Consider the following 15,568-nt stretch of genomic DNA (forward strand, 5'->3'; position numbering starts at 1 on the left):
GAACACCAGCAAGAAGTGAATATCCACATACCTGACATGTACTTTGAACTCGTGCAAGCATTCATAGAATCACAGAATGCTTAAGGTTGGAAGGGGCCTCTGGAGGTCATCTGGTCCTTTCCCCCTCAAGCAGGGCCACCTAGAGCAGGTTGCTCAGGACCATGTCCAGGCTTTTGAGTATCTCCAAGGAGGGAGACCCCACAATCTCTCTGGGCAACCTGTGCCAGTGCTCCCACACAGCACAAAAGTGCTGTCTGATATTCAGAGGGAACCTCTTGTGCTCCAGTTTGTGCCCGCTGCCTCTTGTCCTGTCCCTGGGCACCACTGACACGAGCCTGGCTCTGTCCTGTTCCACCCTCCCTTCAGGTATTGAAGGACACTGATGAGATCCCCCTGAGCCTCCCCTTCTCCAGGCTGAGCAGTCTCAGCTCTCACAGCCTCTCTTCCCTTCCCTTGATCACCTCGGTGTCCCTCTGTTGGAGTCTTCCCAGTACGTTTAGGTCTGTCTTGCACTGGGGAGCCCAGAGCTGGACCCAGTGCTCCAGGTGCAGCCTCACCAGTGCAGAGTAGAGGGGAAGGATAGCTCTCTCAGCCTGCTAGGGATACTTGGCCTAATTCAGCCCAGAATGCCATCAGCCTTCTTAGTAACAAGGCATGTTGCTGGCTCCTGCCCAGTGCAGTGTCCAGCAGGACCCCAAGCCCTTTCTGTCAAGCTGCTCTCCATCAGGGTGCACGCCCTGGTGCCTGGGGCTGCTCCCCGCCAGGGGCAGGACTCTGCCCTTCTCTTTGTTGGCCTGCACGAGGCTCCTGCCAGCCCACTTCATGACTGCCAACATACACACACCTAATAGTCATAAGCAAATCAGATCTATCAGCGACTTACAAAGAATTTAAAATATTCTAGAAAACATTCCTGCAGAAACACTAGGGTAACATCTTCCCTTTGTCTGTCCCATGAACCTGATGTTTTTTTATGGCAGATGATTTGGGAAGTAGCAATTATAAGAGAAAGCAAACATTTGAGAAAGAACAATAATAATTTGGTATGTACTAAACATTTCTACTATTGTTTTAAAGAATACACGGCATGTTTCATCTACAGTTTGATGCAGTTTTGCATAGGATGATAATAGTACTGGTGGTGATTGCTTTAGGTGGCCTTTGATGGAATCTCAGTGTATTGCAGTATCACGTTTCTCTGATGTTTGAACTGATGGGCAGGGAAAGTTCACAAAACAGGAACTTGTCCCCTAATGTGTGCACTACATTTTCTGTTTGAAGAAAAATGGCTTTCTCAACCAAAGGTTTTTTGTTTTGTTTTCCCAACATGAAAGGGCATCATAACCTTTGGTTTTTTATCTAGGTATGGTTTGTGTTAATTCTGTGCCAAGCCAGATGTGATATGATTAGCTAAGAAGAGCTGTTAATGAGCACAAGGAATTAATACAAACTGTCTCAGTCCCAAAGTCCCTGAATACTTTCAACTGGTTAAATGTTATTCATAGCATGCTACCAAATGCTGGCTGCTTGAAACTGAAGTACTTGGCTATAGTTCTATTATTATATATAGTTATTATTATATTATTTTTCCAGGTTGTGAAAAGAAATAGTTCATTGCCTTCCAGCCAGAAACAAAACAAGTGAACTAAGTGTCTTTGATTAAAAAAAAAAAGAGAGAGAAAAAGGGAGAAATAGAGAAAGAGCAAAAGAGCTAAGGCATTTAGATTATTTTAGTTTGTCAAAATATTTTTTTCATTCGAAAGCAAAATTTACCAGACATAAATCCAAATATCATTACTTTTACAGTTATTGTGTTATTGAAAATTTTCTGTTAAGTGAATACATTTTGTTTTCACAATGTGCATGTTATTTTTTACCTTATTGAGGATAAGTGTAGTATTTTTTATTGGACAGGGGTCTGCGACAGTTGTGTAACTGTATTACAAGAAAATGCACTGCAGTAGCTTAAAGTAATGAGGAAGAGGAGAGCGGCTGATGCTCCCTTCTTCACAGCGATAAATACCCACCTCTTTGTTTCTCTATGTAAGAGATGCATCACTTATTAAGTCACAATGTAGAAATGTAAAAGTATGGATAAGGATTAAATATTAAAAAAAATATTGAATTTAGCCTAATAACACTTTCAATCTTCAGAAATCAATTAGTGTTCATATTAGCATTTCTTCTGGATAGGAATACCAAAAAAATCTTGGTAAAGCTGGTAGGAAACATGGATCAGTAAATAACTACTTGGAATCTGTAATAATGACTTCAAGTTTCTTCTCAGTGTTTGGATTATAGTGGAACAGCTTTCTATATCATAAAGCATTTTTCCCAGTCTTCAATGAAAATTCATTATAACTTATAGAGATATATTGAAATAAGCTTTGCCTTATTTGTGTGTGTGTGTGTTTTCCCAATGGTACTAAACCATTGAAACCACTTTTCTTTTAAATCTTTATTTCTTTGTAATGGATATGCAAAATTCTCAAATAGAACATAGTGGATTGCAGTGCAGTGTTAAACACTGTAATGATTTAGCCTCAGAGGAACCTGTAAATTGGGAGTCTACCATCCAGATATTTGACTGTAGAAGTGGAATCCTTGTGATATCAATAAATTTTGAATTCCTTAATTTTCTTAGAAGCAACATGGACCAACTTAAGCCAAAGATGTCGACATCAATGTCGACATCAATGTTGACATCTCTGAGACTTAACTGAAGTTTGAAATGTTGGGGCTGAATAGCACATTTATGTATTTGAAAATGGGTGTAAACAGTTTTTGTATTACTTCTTTACAATATTAAATTTTATTTAAGTATATTAAGGGCTCTTGAAGTTAAGAATTCCTTTCTCTTTCATTGGTAGCCAATATACATGCATATCTCTGACTCTTCCTTACAAAAAATAAATGTAACTAGAAAATTTTCAGATTTTTCTTGCCAGTTTTAGCTGTACAATGCTGTACAATTCTGTAAGGTAATACAGTAGAATAGCAAGACAGCATCCTAAGTTGCTGCTCTCTAAATTGCATAATCAAAGGGACTAGTTGGGCAGCATAATGTTATTATAACATTATCTTATGTTTTGTTAATTCTTCAATAAGCAAAAGAAATCTCATGTATTGTTTTCAAAAATCTCAGAATTGTAGATTTCTGCATATTCCATGTCTCTGAAAGCCAATGCAGGACAAAATGTGCTGTTGAACTTAAATTCTGTGGACCTGAAAAATGCATATGAAATATGAATGCCATGTACCTACCTATTATAAATAACCATCTGTCCTCTATTGTGAATGTTTTGCAAAATATTGCCTACTGATCTATTCCATGTTGATATAACATGCTAATTTCACATGTCCACATTTAAAATATTTAATGGAAATTTTGTGAAAAACTTGTGAATATAAAACAATTTCCACATTTTACAAAGCCTACTAAGAGGTCTACTCTTTTTAATTAAAGTGCCTTTGGGGTTAAATGTTATAAATGTGCAAAATACCATAGTATTTGCTTCCTTTATATGCACATTGTCCAGCAATACTGATTACCTCTGAGATTATAAGAAATTATTAACATTTTCTGAATGTTTTGTTTTCTAACAGTGACCATATTTGTAAGTTCGAACTCACATAAATGGAACTTACAGATAATTATAAGCATTTTTTTCTGCATGCATTGAATAAAGTCACAAGACAGTGCAAATGTTCAGATAATGTGTATTCTTTCCAGGGAACTGTTGTAGAAAACTACTATTATTGTTGGTACATACAGTAGTTACTGTTTTGTACAGTTTACAGACTTGTATTGCTCTAATGTTTGCGCATGTTTTCATGAACATTCCCTTTCTAAGTTATTCATCTATACCAAGTTCCCTCATATGTTCATAATTATTTCCAAGTGTGAACTAAAAACAGAAAAAAAAAACTAGAAGAGTTTAAGTTTAGGTTTTTCTTTTCAGCATTAAAAGTGAATGTGGTATATAACTACTGTGAAATTCAAACTGACAAAAATAGCAATATCTTTCAGGAAAAATACTTTAACTGTGTGATGCATGTTTTTGACCTCTCATTTTTATAACCAACATGTAGAAGAGGAGACCCTGAAACACTGCATCTTGTCCTTTATTCCTAGGAGAACAATTACAATTCCACATCGTAAGAACTCCTCCAGGACTGGGAAATGTTACTGTTGAGTGGAAGATAGTAGGACATAATGTAAAACAAAATTTTGCAAACTATTCTGGAATACTTTTTTTTCCTGAGGTAAGTCCATAAACAGTGATGTTGGCTACAGGAAAATAGTGTGATTAGAACTGATCTGAGAAAAAGTGTGCCTTTTCAACAGTCCTTCTTTCTTGGTTTGATTATTTAATTTCTCACTTTTTGACTTACAAACTGGAGGGAGCTTACAATTCTTGATACTTAACTCTTCTTAAAGAAATTGTTCAAAATACTTGTCATTATGATATCACTTGTGTTTTATAAAATAATGGCTAATCAATTTACCCTTAAAACAAATAGGGGACGTTGAATACAACATTGTATGTTGATCTGCTGGATGACCATATTCCTGAAGAAAAAGAAGAATACCAAGTCATCCTATACAACATCAAAACAGAAGGTAATGCAGAACTATAGCCAGCTACATCTTAAAAATACCATTTAATAATATAATATTTTTAATTTTATTATTTCATTTTGGAGGTATAGGACTGAGCAAACTGCAGCTGGTGCAAAGTACGCAAAGTTCATTAACATTTTATTGAAATAGGCTTGGTCCTTATGTATGTATATATAAATCCCACCGTGTCTCCACAAATACACTTAAATGGTTTTCAATCCTGATTTAACTCTGCCTATTTAATTCAATGGTTGTTTCTTCCCTTAATCTTAATGCAAACTGAGTTTACTAATATGTCATGGATAGAGTTGCCATGAAACATGCAGATATTTTTATCTTTTTAAACAATCTTGTCAAGCTGCAGACTTACTGATCTGTCCCTGAATTCAAGGTGGTCAGAATATTTTATTCTTGCCATTAAAATTATAGTGAGAAAAGAAGCCTTAAACTGCATCCGTTCTGAAATACCTTTTTTCAAACTGAAATTAATGTCCAAACACCAAACTAACTTGACATGGATTGTGTTGCTGCGAGGTGCCTTATCAACTTCCGAGAGTCACTGTGGCCCAACGGGATGAGCAAAATTATTCATCAAAGCAATAGTTGGAAAACATATCAGTTTATTGATGTAATGATTGTGAAGTGGAATATAGTTTTAAGCTTTTGGAGGTACTTCCTGGGAAAATGGTTTATTTCCTTTTAAAATATAGGGAAGTTGATATTTGGCACTGGCCTGTTAAGTTTTCTTATTTTTTAATACATTTTTGTGACTTTGTACTTGGTATGCATAAAATTTCTGTTTCTATTTGTTATAGAATGTAAGTATATATATGTGTGTAGGTCCCACACCATCCACATACTTCAGTGAGCTTTGGTTTCGTGGTATTTGCATGGCTACTGAACGTTATTTAAATGTAATATTAACAATAATGTAAGACAAAAATATTAGTTGCATAACACTTCATTCACTGCAGTCCACTGATTCTCTTGCAGGAGTTTCTTCTACAGGTGCTGCTGTTTTGGATAGTCAAGGATATGAAGCTGTTCTAACAGTAGAAGCTAGTGATGAACCACATGGAATTTTGAATTTTGCTTCCACATCCAGGGTGGTTTTAATCCCAGAAGAAAACAAAACAATTCAGCTTTTTATTAACAGAGAATTTGGATCTCTAGGTCTGTATAACAACTCCAAGAGAAAGGAAGTTTTGTTTTGCTTATCATTAGGCAAATAAAAGCCATGATAATGAAAGTTTGGAAAAATCTTTGTTACAGTTGGTATTTTTTTCAGAACTTCTAAGCTTCTTTCTGCAGACTTGGAAACTAAATATTACTTATTACTAGAGTCATAATCCTCATTAATACAGCAAGGGATCTGAAAGCTGTAACAATCAGGTGGCTATTAAGGTTACCATATTTTTGTCTAATGAGTCTGTCTCAAAGCATTAGTCTCTTCAGAAAAAATAAAAAACATGAGAAAAGTGACATGTACACACATCCCACATATTTTTTCTCTGAATTTCAGGAAGTCAGCACCTTAGGAATGTCACATGGAAAAAGTTGTGTCCAGACCATTGAATTCAATTTATGTCTCCTCTGACAATTTCTGATTCCTCTTTGAATCAATTTATCCATTAACATCCTTTAAACTATATAGTATTCAATTCTACAATACAATAGTGTGCTTCATGAAAAAAAAAAATGAATCTTGTGTTTGTTGCCTGAAAATAGCAACTTATGTTGTGAGAAAACATGTATAATAATTTCCTATTTGCCTTTTTGGACTATATTTACACCTCGGTGATAATCTGGCTGTTTCTTTTGCCATACTTGTTTTGAAATGAAGTAACATTTACAGTGCTTTTCAAGATCTGGAGACACCAGAGAGTTTTAGAGACATTTTAATGACACTATTTTTCCATTTATTTTTTAATACCAGTCCATACTCTAGTGTACTCTTTGAACACTATTCAGTAAACTAATGTTTTAAGATAATTGTTCATAGTAAGTGCAAGATCTCTCACTGAATTAAAATAAGCATCGTTACTTATTTATTAATTAGGACTCTTTTATCTCTTACATTTTATTTCATATAGAGCAGCTTTTAATTTCATCTATCATTTTATTTCAGGTTCATACTCCTTATGTTTGCCACTTGACTTACCCTACCAGATTAGCGAGAGGTGGCTTTATTCTCAAAACTATAATGTATAACTTTTCTGCTTGGTAATATTTATCCATGTGTCCCCTAATTTTGTTCTCTATTGAAGTTTGTCAATCTACCCAGGAAAGTATCTAGATTTATTAATCTGTGTTTCCCAGCACTGTCTTTAGAGCCTTTCTTAGATATCTGTCATTCCCAAAAAGTGTCCTTGTTGCAAAAACTCATATTAATGGTACATGAGATGTCCCAGTTAGTCTTTCAGCAATTTCATATTTATGGTCCACAGAACTTCAAATTTCTGGATGCATTTGGACCCAATGATTTTTGAGTCCTATGCAGACAGACAAGTCAGCAAAGGTCAAATTGAAGGCATATTGATAACGGTAACAAAGGTACACTAGCTCCAATGTACTTTGGATAACTCTTTTAATCCTTCTGTTTTGCAGTTAGTCTTTTTATTTTGTGGATGAGAATTTGATCTCTTGTCTTTATCCATTCCAGTGAACATTATATAAGAACTGAAAAACATTTTTTTTTTTCTTTTTTTTTTTCTCCTCACAAATTAAACAGGTACTATCAATGTTACTTATGCCACAGTTACAGGATTGCTCACTGTAAGTAATCAGACAGAAGAGACTGTGGCTGAACCAGGAGCTGATTATGTACCTGCTTCTGGCTCACTGATTTTAGAAGAAGGAGAAACATCAGTTGCCATAAATATTACTATTCTAGAGGTAACCTCTAAACCCTTTAATTCTGTACTTTTCTGTATGATTTCAAAAGGGTAATATTTTGGGAACTAAAGCTTGCAGCCATTATTTGAAGCCCTGTGTTATATTTCACTATCATTTAGAAAGATGGTTTCAATCTTAATATTAAAATCACAAGGGATCAAATAGTCACAGAAAGCAGCTCTACCTCTGTCTAAAGGTAATAAAGTTGTCTCATTAAAACTTTACCAACTATCTAGTAGTATTTAGAACAGTGTGCTTCATGGCTGGCTACAGGCTCATACTTTTTCATTGCTGGAGATACATGCCTCTAAAATCGGTCAGTAATTTATTTGCAAGAATAGTTTAGCGTCACCACAGGATCTTTTTCATGATATATAATGTCTTACTTAATTCTTCCACGATAATCAGTTTCAGACCCAATAAAATTATTTCAGGAAAACAGAAAAATGAATTCTAGTGTCACAGTAATATTAGAGACTTGTTGTGTGATCCTTTTTGGTGACTTCTGTGGAAGTTTCTTAAAGGACAATGAGAAGAGGATGTACTGTATTTGTGTTTTGCAGGATGATATACCAGAGGTGCAAGAATTCTTCTTGGTTAATTTAACTTCAGTGGAACTCATCATGAACCATTCAACGTCATCCCCACCTAAGCTAGGTAAAAACATCTTATAGCAAATTATTTTTACTTTTCCTTTTTAATGGTTTATATTATATTACCTTGGGAGATTACCATTATTCCTCTTACTTACCAACTATGCTGAGATGAGACATGGTTATTTAGAAGAAACATCATAGAATATGAAATAGATTTATTATTACACTTAATCTCTTGCTTTTTAAACTCTGGGAAAATTTAAATTAATTTTCGTAGAGGAGTTAGTAATTATCAGTTGGAAAGGACAATTATTTGAAAAGTTTATTGGTGATTTTTTCATCTGATTTTCATTTACAAACTACAAAATGGAAAAAAAAAGTAAAAAAAAAACTTTATGTGGCTACTCTGCTCACTCTTTTAAAAAAGTCTGTTTTTATTCTTTTATCACTTTTAGGAAACATATTTTATGGTTTTCCTACTCTTGCAATGATCTTTATTATTTGCTTAGTCTGCTTCTCATTTTGCTTCTTCAGAATTCAGTAGAATAGTAGTCATTAGCTTTAAGAACTGTTGGATTATCCTGTGGTACTAAAGACTAGTTATATAATGTCAGACATCTTCTTTGACTCTTTTCCCTTTTCTTTGCATGCTTATAGAAGTGACTGAGTTAATTCGTTACAGATTGAAAGGTAACTTGCAAGACTCATTGCTGATTTGTGAATAGTTGAGTCTAAAATATGAAAGGAGTAGCATATAAGAATGAAAGATTCATCCAAACTAAACAGTGTTGTATAGTCTCACTTTCTCTTTGGCTGTCTCCTTGAACCATGACCATTTAACACTGATGTGACACTGCATTGGGTCAGCTTTACTTACAATGAGAAAATAATAGTTTTAAGTCATAAGGAAAAAATGTGTTCACATAACATGTCAGTGAATTCTTCTGGTAGAAGAAATAGCCTGACTCAAATACGTGTGTCCGCGTGTGTGTCTGTGAGCAAACTCTTACAGATCCTGGGTGAACAGATCTGACTTCAGGGTGACATGAGAAAATGCAGGAGTGAAGCAGAAATGTCTCTGATTGCCATTACTCCCTCAGGATTTGTAAACCTCAGTAACACTTCTGTTGTCTGTGTAGAGCTATTGCTCATCGTCATCTCTACCTCATAGTGACAGGCTTAGATTCATGGCAATAATCTTCTACTTTTGTTCAGTTTTATCTGAATTGATGGAAAAATGTATATGGATCTAAACATAATATACTTATGGCAGACTCGGTGAAGTCAATTTGGTTTTAGAAAGTAAGTTGAAGTTTATAAAAAGTAAACAAGTAAGTTAAGGTAGTTGTGTGGTGCGGTTGTCTGAAAAACAACAACCTATTTTCTGAGAAGTATTAAGTTTTGACTGTAAAGTTCTGGTCTCTGAAGTTAGTAGACTTTTCTGACATTAACCTATTATTTGGTGTTTTTCACACTGCAGTGTATTCAATTACGATTTCAGGCTAATTGTAAATACCTGTATGTCTTTATGGAGCAGTAGAATATTACAGTATGTGAACACCCCACAAATAAATTAATAGTTGTGTATTTGTAGTGAAATCTGAGGTGTGCCATTAGAATGTATGATGAGGCACTGAAGCACAAATAGAAGATGAAATGCTGAATCATTTATTATTCTTCCTCATTGTCTTTCTCATACTCAGAATGGCAAATGCAAAATATTGAATGTCATTGTAATAAACACTTATAGTGAAGACAAATTAAGATTCCATCGCAAATCTAGACTTTATTATTTTCTAATGTTTTATGTGCTGTTTAACTTTCTATATTTTCCTTAGTCTTTTTTTTTTTTATGCATTATTAAATATTACAGTGCTAATTCAAGACGCATTATTGCACTTCTAGTAGTAAGGACTCTTTCCAGTTATCTTGCCCACTCCCATTTTCTCCTACACATTTTTTGTAAAGACACTGTAATATTAGTACCGATTGAATAAATGCTTCTGTGATTCTTGAAAATCAAGAAAATTGATTTTATTGTTCTTTAATTTTTGTCTTTCTGTTTTGCCTTTTAGATGTGGAAGGTTTAGCTTCTCAAATTGTTATCGATGCTAATGATGGTGTAAGAGGAGTAATTGAATGGGAAGGTACCAAGTAAGTCTCATCTTCCTTGAAGAACTTACTGTGCCAATTAGTGATTGGTGTTGCCCATTTTCTTTCTAAAAGTAAAACTCCTGTTAAAAATAGGGCCATGTCTTTGAGATGGTAAAGTAATCATTCAATTCAGCTGAACTAGAAAGTGGGATTCCCACACTGAAAACAAAAATTCACTATTCATCTAATCAGAATTCTTTTACTTATTACTACTTTCACTGTTGTCCTTTTATATCACCAATTTGCCTAACCTCCCCAGCCTGCATCAACTCTTCCAGCCTCACCATTCATGTAAGCAAAAAACAAAACAAAACAAAACAAAAACCTCATGTTACTTAATTCAATTTAGATAAGAGAAAAAAGGTAAAAAGGATGCGTTAGAGAACTATAATGTAGGGAATAATTCAGAGTGAAAATGTAATAAAAATGTACTATCTTTTTCAAAAGAACATAATCAGTGAACATTGAGAATTATTCTTTTTATTTTAGTTTTGAAGTTAGTGAATCTCATGGGAATCTGACAGTAATGGCTTACCGAAACAGAGGATCATATGGCAATGTGTCTGTATTTTTTTATGCCCAAAATTTGGAGGCCCAGCTGGGTTTGGATTTTAATGTAACCTCAAGGGTAAGAAGCAACTCTAAATCTAGTACTTTTTATTCTTTCAGCTTCCGTAAAAGAATATCTTCTTGATTATTCTGCAGAATGATCAGTAGTGATGCTAGATGTTTCAGCTTGTTTCAGTTGCTTTGGTAATCTAAATAGAATGAAATAAAAATATTCTTATTCTTACTATTTATTTCTTTTTTAAAAATATATTTTTTAATATAAAGCAAAATGTAAACTTTCAAACATCGATTTCAAATTTAATTTTGATTAGACATACAAACTTTTTCATAGACTATTTTTGCAACAGGACTTTCAAAATAAATTATTCTTTCTTGTCCTCATTCTGTAATGTGCTGAACCTTTATATTTCTGATTCAATCAGTTTATAAGGAACAGAGAATATGGCTCTTCCTATGCTTTCCCTTCCTTCCTATTTCACAGAATTCTGTTTACCGTAGTCAAAAATTTCTGTGTGATATTAACTGATGTAAGTATTCGGTGCTTTATGTGTTTCAACGCTAGACTCTTTTTTTTGCTGATGGAGAAAGGCATAAATCTGTTGATGTCATGATTTTTGATGATGAGATTCCTGAAGGTGATGAGAAGTTCCAGTTAATTTTAACAAATCCATCTCTGGGGCTGGAATTAGGGGAGAACACAACAGGTAAAACTTAGTTTTAATGTTCCATTTCTTTAGAATTCTGTGGCACACATTTTAATTCCACTTTTCTGAATAATCATATTTCAGAAAGCACCATTGTCCTGCTATGGTGAATCTTTATACTCCTTTGGAAGGTTCTGAAACATCCCTGTGAAATCTGTGCAATTAAAAAGTTTATATGTAAAGCAATGAATCAGAAAGCACGAAGATGAGTTTTTCAATGTGTACTACCTCACTGAACTGAGGTCTTTTTAGAGAGTTCATAATCCTTTTCTAGGAGAGACTATATTCTTCCTGTCTAGAGATCTTCCTAGTTAAAGTGAAATGCCTTCCCATTCTCTTCAGGTAATGTCATGGACACATAAGCATTATATACACACTAAAGGAAGAATGTATTTGTGTTTATGTTATGTATTATGTTACTATATATGTATATTTATATTTTACTATGTTAACCAAAGAATATTTTCATTATTTCTTTTTCAAAAGCTACAATTACTATACTTGCCAATGATGATGGCCATGGAGTTTTGTCATTCAATAACAGCAATCACTTCTTTCTGAGAGAGCAAACATCTATCCATTTGATGGAAAGTGTTGCAGTATTGAATATTATCAGAGAACCACCTCAGGGAATATTTGGCACTGTGACTGTTCAGTATCTTGTAAGTGAGATTAACTCTTCAGAGGCAACAATGGATTTGACCCCTTCTCAAGGATATATTGTGCTCGAAGAGGGAGTCAGGTTCAAGGTAATATGCTAGTTATTACCAGAGAAGTCTAGGAAGCTTTTTTTTTGGAAATATTGGAAAGATTTCAGAAATGTCTGTGCTTTATCTTCTGTTTATTTTTTCTACTTCTTTCATTCATAAAGTGAATTGAGTCATGAGCTGTGACTGATTTCCTGTTATTATCTGATGTGGAAGTGTGTGAAAATTAAATGGGCTCATCTTTAGGTGTTTCTTAGTTTGTAAGGGTTGAGGTAAATTGAAAACAGTACACTATAGATAACGTTCATGTGTGCTTTGGAACAGTTCTTTTTATGTAGTCAATCTATAGCTGAAATGCAAACTTACTTTAAATTAAAGTGATAATTTGCAAGCCTAATAGTTAAGATCAAAGTAAAAATCCCATTCTGTAATTTAACATTTTAGTTAGTCTGAACTAAACAGAATGTGCTGCAACAAATACAAAAAGTAGAACAGTTGTCTGTCTTAGGATTGGAAAATAACTTAAGTATTAAGCTCACTGCCTCTATACTGTCCTCACAAGAATGTCAGCTACAAAATGAACTAGCTTAAGTTTGTGAATCCTGACTCTTCTAAGGTTTAATCACAATTCGATTTATTTATTTTTGCCAGTAAAGCTGGTGAAGCTAGTGTTAGCATATTACAGGCAATAGGATAGAAACTGAGACAAACTTTTCTTGGAAACACTGGTTTTCAATTTCTGGCCTTTAGATGCATTTGGAATCACAATGCAGCAGATCTATAAGAAGTTGGAGCCTTCTTAATATAGTTGGTAAATATGGTTTATTGTGGAAATGAACAGAAATATAAAACATTGTAAATTTTGTATTATTTCCAAATGCATCATCACTAACTTTTTATTTTGTACAGCAAGGCTATGCGTACCTATGAAATTTTTTGCTTGTTTGAGTAGTGTGAAGGATGACAGTGAGCCCCAAATGAAAGTGAAGCACTTAGCTTTCTCTAGATTGCTCTTTGCTAGTTTGAGATTGCCTTTAGAAGACCTGATCTTCATCCACAGTGGTGTAGGAGAGGGAAAGAAGCATCGAGAGGAAAGAGTATTTCAAATCTCTCACTATTCTTGCTTTTTTTTTTCCTTTTCCTTTTCTTTCTTGACAGCACCAGTAGTGAGATTACCCTGTTTCCCTGAAGATAGCTTAGCTGCCAACTAAAATAAATTAAAACCAACTTAACTGATTACACTTATAGCTGTGTTGTGAGTATAAACTACCCAAAAATGTATGGAATAAATAGAGAACAAAAGTATGAAATTAGGATCAAAAACTTCAGAGGATCATAGGATGAGAAAAGAAAGAAAAGAGAACAACAACAACGAAAAGTGAATATGCTCATCTTAGTGTTGCACCAATGGAGGCCACTAGATGGATGGCTTTAGAACCTCAGTCTGAACTCAGTCTGAGCTTGCCTCAATTCTGTCCTCTCCAGCTTCATGAGCTGCTCTTCTCCTGCTATGCTATCCAAAGCCTTATAGTGAAATAAATTTAAAAAAAAGGTAGCACATTCTGATAGAGCTGTGTCATCATCTGTTATCATGTCTCAATAACATTGTATGCTTGTTTTGTTATCAGACGCTGCATATTTCTGCGGTACTAGATGAAGAACCAGAAATGGATGAGCACTTCATTGTCACCCTGTTCAATCCAACTGGAGGAGCCAGACTAGGCACGAGAGTGGAAACTATGATTACAATATTACAAAACCAGGCTCCACTAGGGCTTTTCAGCATCTATACAGTTGGAAATAGGTACTTTACACTGATCAGTAAAAAGGAGATAGTTGCTCATACTCCAAAGAGATAATATTTCTCTACAATTTTGTTTTTGATGGATCGCATTAAAGAAATTCAGCAACCCAATTTGTAAATCTGTAACTTTGAAAGGTATTGTGAAATACTATTACTGCTAAACAAAAGAGTAGAAAAATGCATAAAAAGGACTATTCATAATCCAAAATTTCAATTTATTTATTATTATTTTTCTTTATAAACTAATACTTCACTAGTGCCTACATATTCCACTGATAGTATTCCATGTTAAAAGTTCCAAACCTCATATCAGTGTCCAGGAAGTCATACGTTTTATAATTTACTTTCATTTTTAAACCTGTAAAAAATATACTTTCACTGAAGGCTGTTTTTCAGAAGCAAGTGACACATATGGACTGCCATTTTTAAAAACCATTCAGCTGAAACCATACAGATTAAATAAATTTACTATTTAAATAAAAAATGTATGTATGCTATTTTATTAATACATTGATATTTAGAGTTAATAATTTATATTAATATTTAATAATAATATTATCTAAACATTTATTACGTGAATTTAATATACTTAAATTTCAGTCTGTTTAAAGATTTTGTTGAATTGCCTATGATTTTGCATGATTGTAGTAAGGATCATTGGGAAACCCTAATTAATGTAGCTACCAGTCCATCAGATACTGAAACCTGTTATTAATATTTTCTTTTTATTTCTGTTGTATATTCTGCATCTGGAATTGTACAGTAAAAATCTTATTTTTATTACAGCAATGAATATACTATAAAATAATTTTTTCCTTATTTTTATGATTCTCACATTTAGGACAAATTTCATCATAATTGAAGAAGCCAACACTACAGCTTATTTGAAAGTTTCACGGAGTAATGGGCTTAACGTTTCTGTGAGCGTTGAGTGGGAGACATCATCAGATACTGCATTTGGCATCAGTACGTTCACTTTACAGAGAATGTCCACTGCTTTTGTAGAAGTGGAGATAGTAAGAGAGTAGCCAAGCATACAGGAGATGTAGCTTGGGAATGTAAATTCAAGTATTCAGACACAATTCAGTTAATATTTTCCTATGTAAGATTTAGTAGATAAAATACTTTAGCTGCTTAAGAATCACCTTGTCATCAGCCACTTCTGCCAGTTTCAGTAATCTCTATTTCTGTCTTTGCTGCTAATATGAACATTATTGTCACTAGCCATTTATTTATTTATTTATTTGTGTGTGTGTAATAAAATTTGTTCCGTACTACTTGTAACTCAGGATCTTTCTAACACAGTATAAATGACATGTGACATGCAAGAGTCTAGCTCCTGGAGTTTAGTTCTGACAAGACGGTGCTTAGGGACCGTCTTGGAATAAAAACATGAACATGTTGTAAATGGGGAACAAAACATGAACATTTTGTAATTTGTCTTTTTTTTTTTTTTCTTTACTACTTGCTATCTAGCTAATTCTCTTGTTAGCTAAATTCCAAGATCAATTATT

General features: G+C 34.0%; 1 protein-coding gene across 1 annotated transcript in view; it reads left to right on the forward strand.

The window, feature by feature from the left end:
- Positions 1-15,518, forward strand: part of LOC310891384 (adhesion G-protein coupled receptor V1-like) — a gene marked incomplete at its 5' end in the record, with an annotated part of 65,483 nt that extends 49,965 nt beyond the window's left edge. The window contains 8 exons of the mRNA XM_083853658.1: positions 4,136-4,266; positions 4,525-4,624; positions 5,618-5,826; positions 10,739-10,897; positions 11,402-11,543; positions 12,030-12,292; positions 13,879-14,054; positions 14,896-15,518. Coding sequence (XP_083709784.1) covers positions 4,136-4,266; positions 4,525-4,624; positions 5,618-5,826; positions 10,739-10,897; positions 11,402-11,543; positions 12,030-12,292; positions 13,879-14,054; positions 14,896-15,082 — 1,367 coding nt within the window. The remainder of the gene's footprint in view (positions 1-4,135; positions 4,267-4,524; positions 4,625-5,617; positions 5,827-10,738; positions 10,898-11,401; positions 11,544-12,029; positions 12,293-13,878; positions 14,055-14,895) is intronic.
- Between the last annotated feature and the right edge of the window lie 50 nt (positions 15,519-15,568).

The sequence above is a fragment of the Anser anser genome, assembly GCF_964211835.1.
Source record: "Anser anser genome assembly, contig: HAP1_SCAFFOLD_196, whole genome shotgun sequence".
NCBI lineage: Eukaryota > Metazoa > Chordata > Aves > Anseriformes > Anatidae > Anser > Anser anser.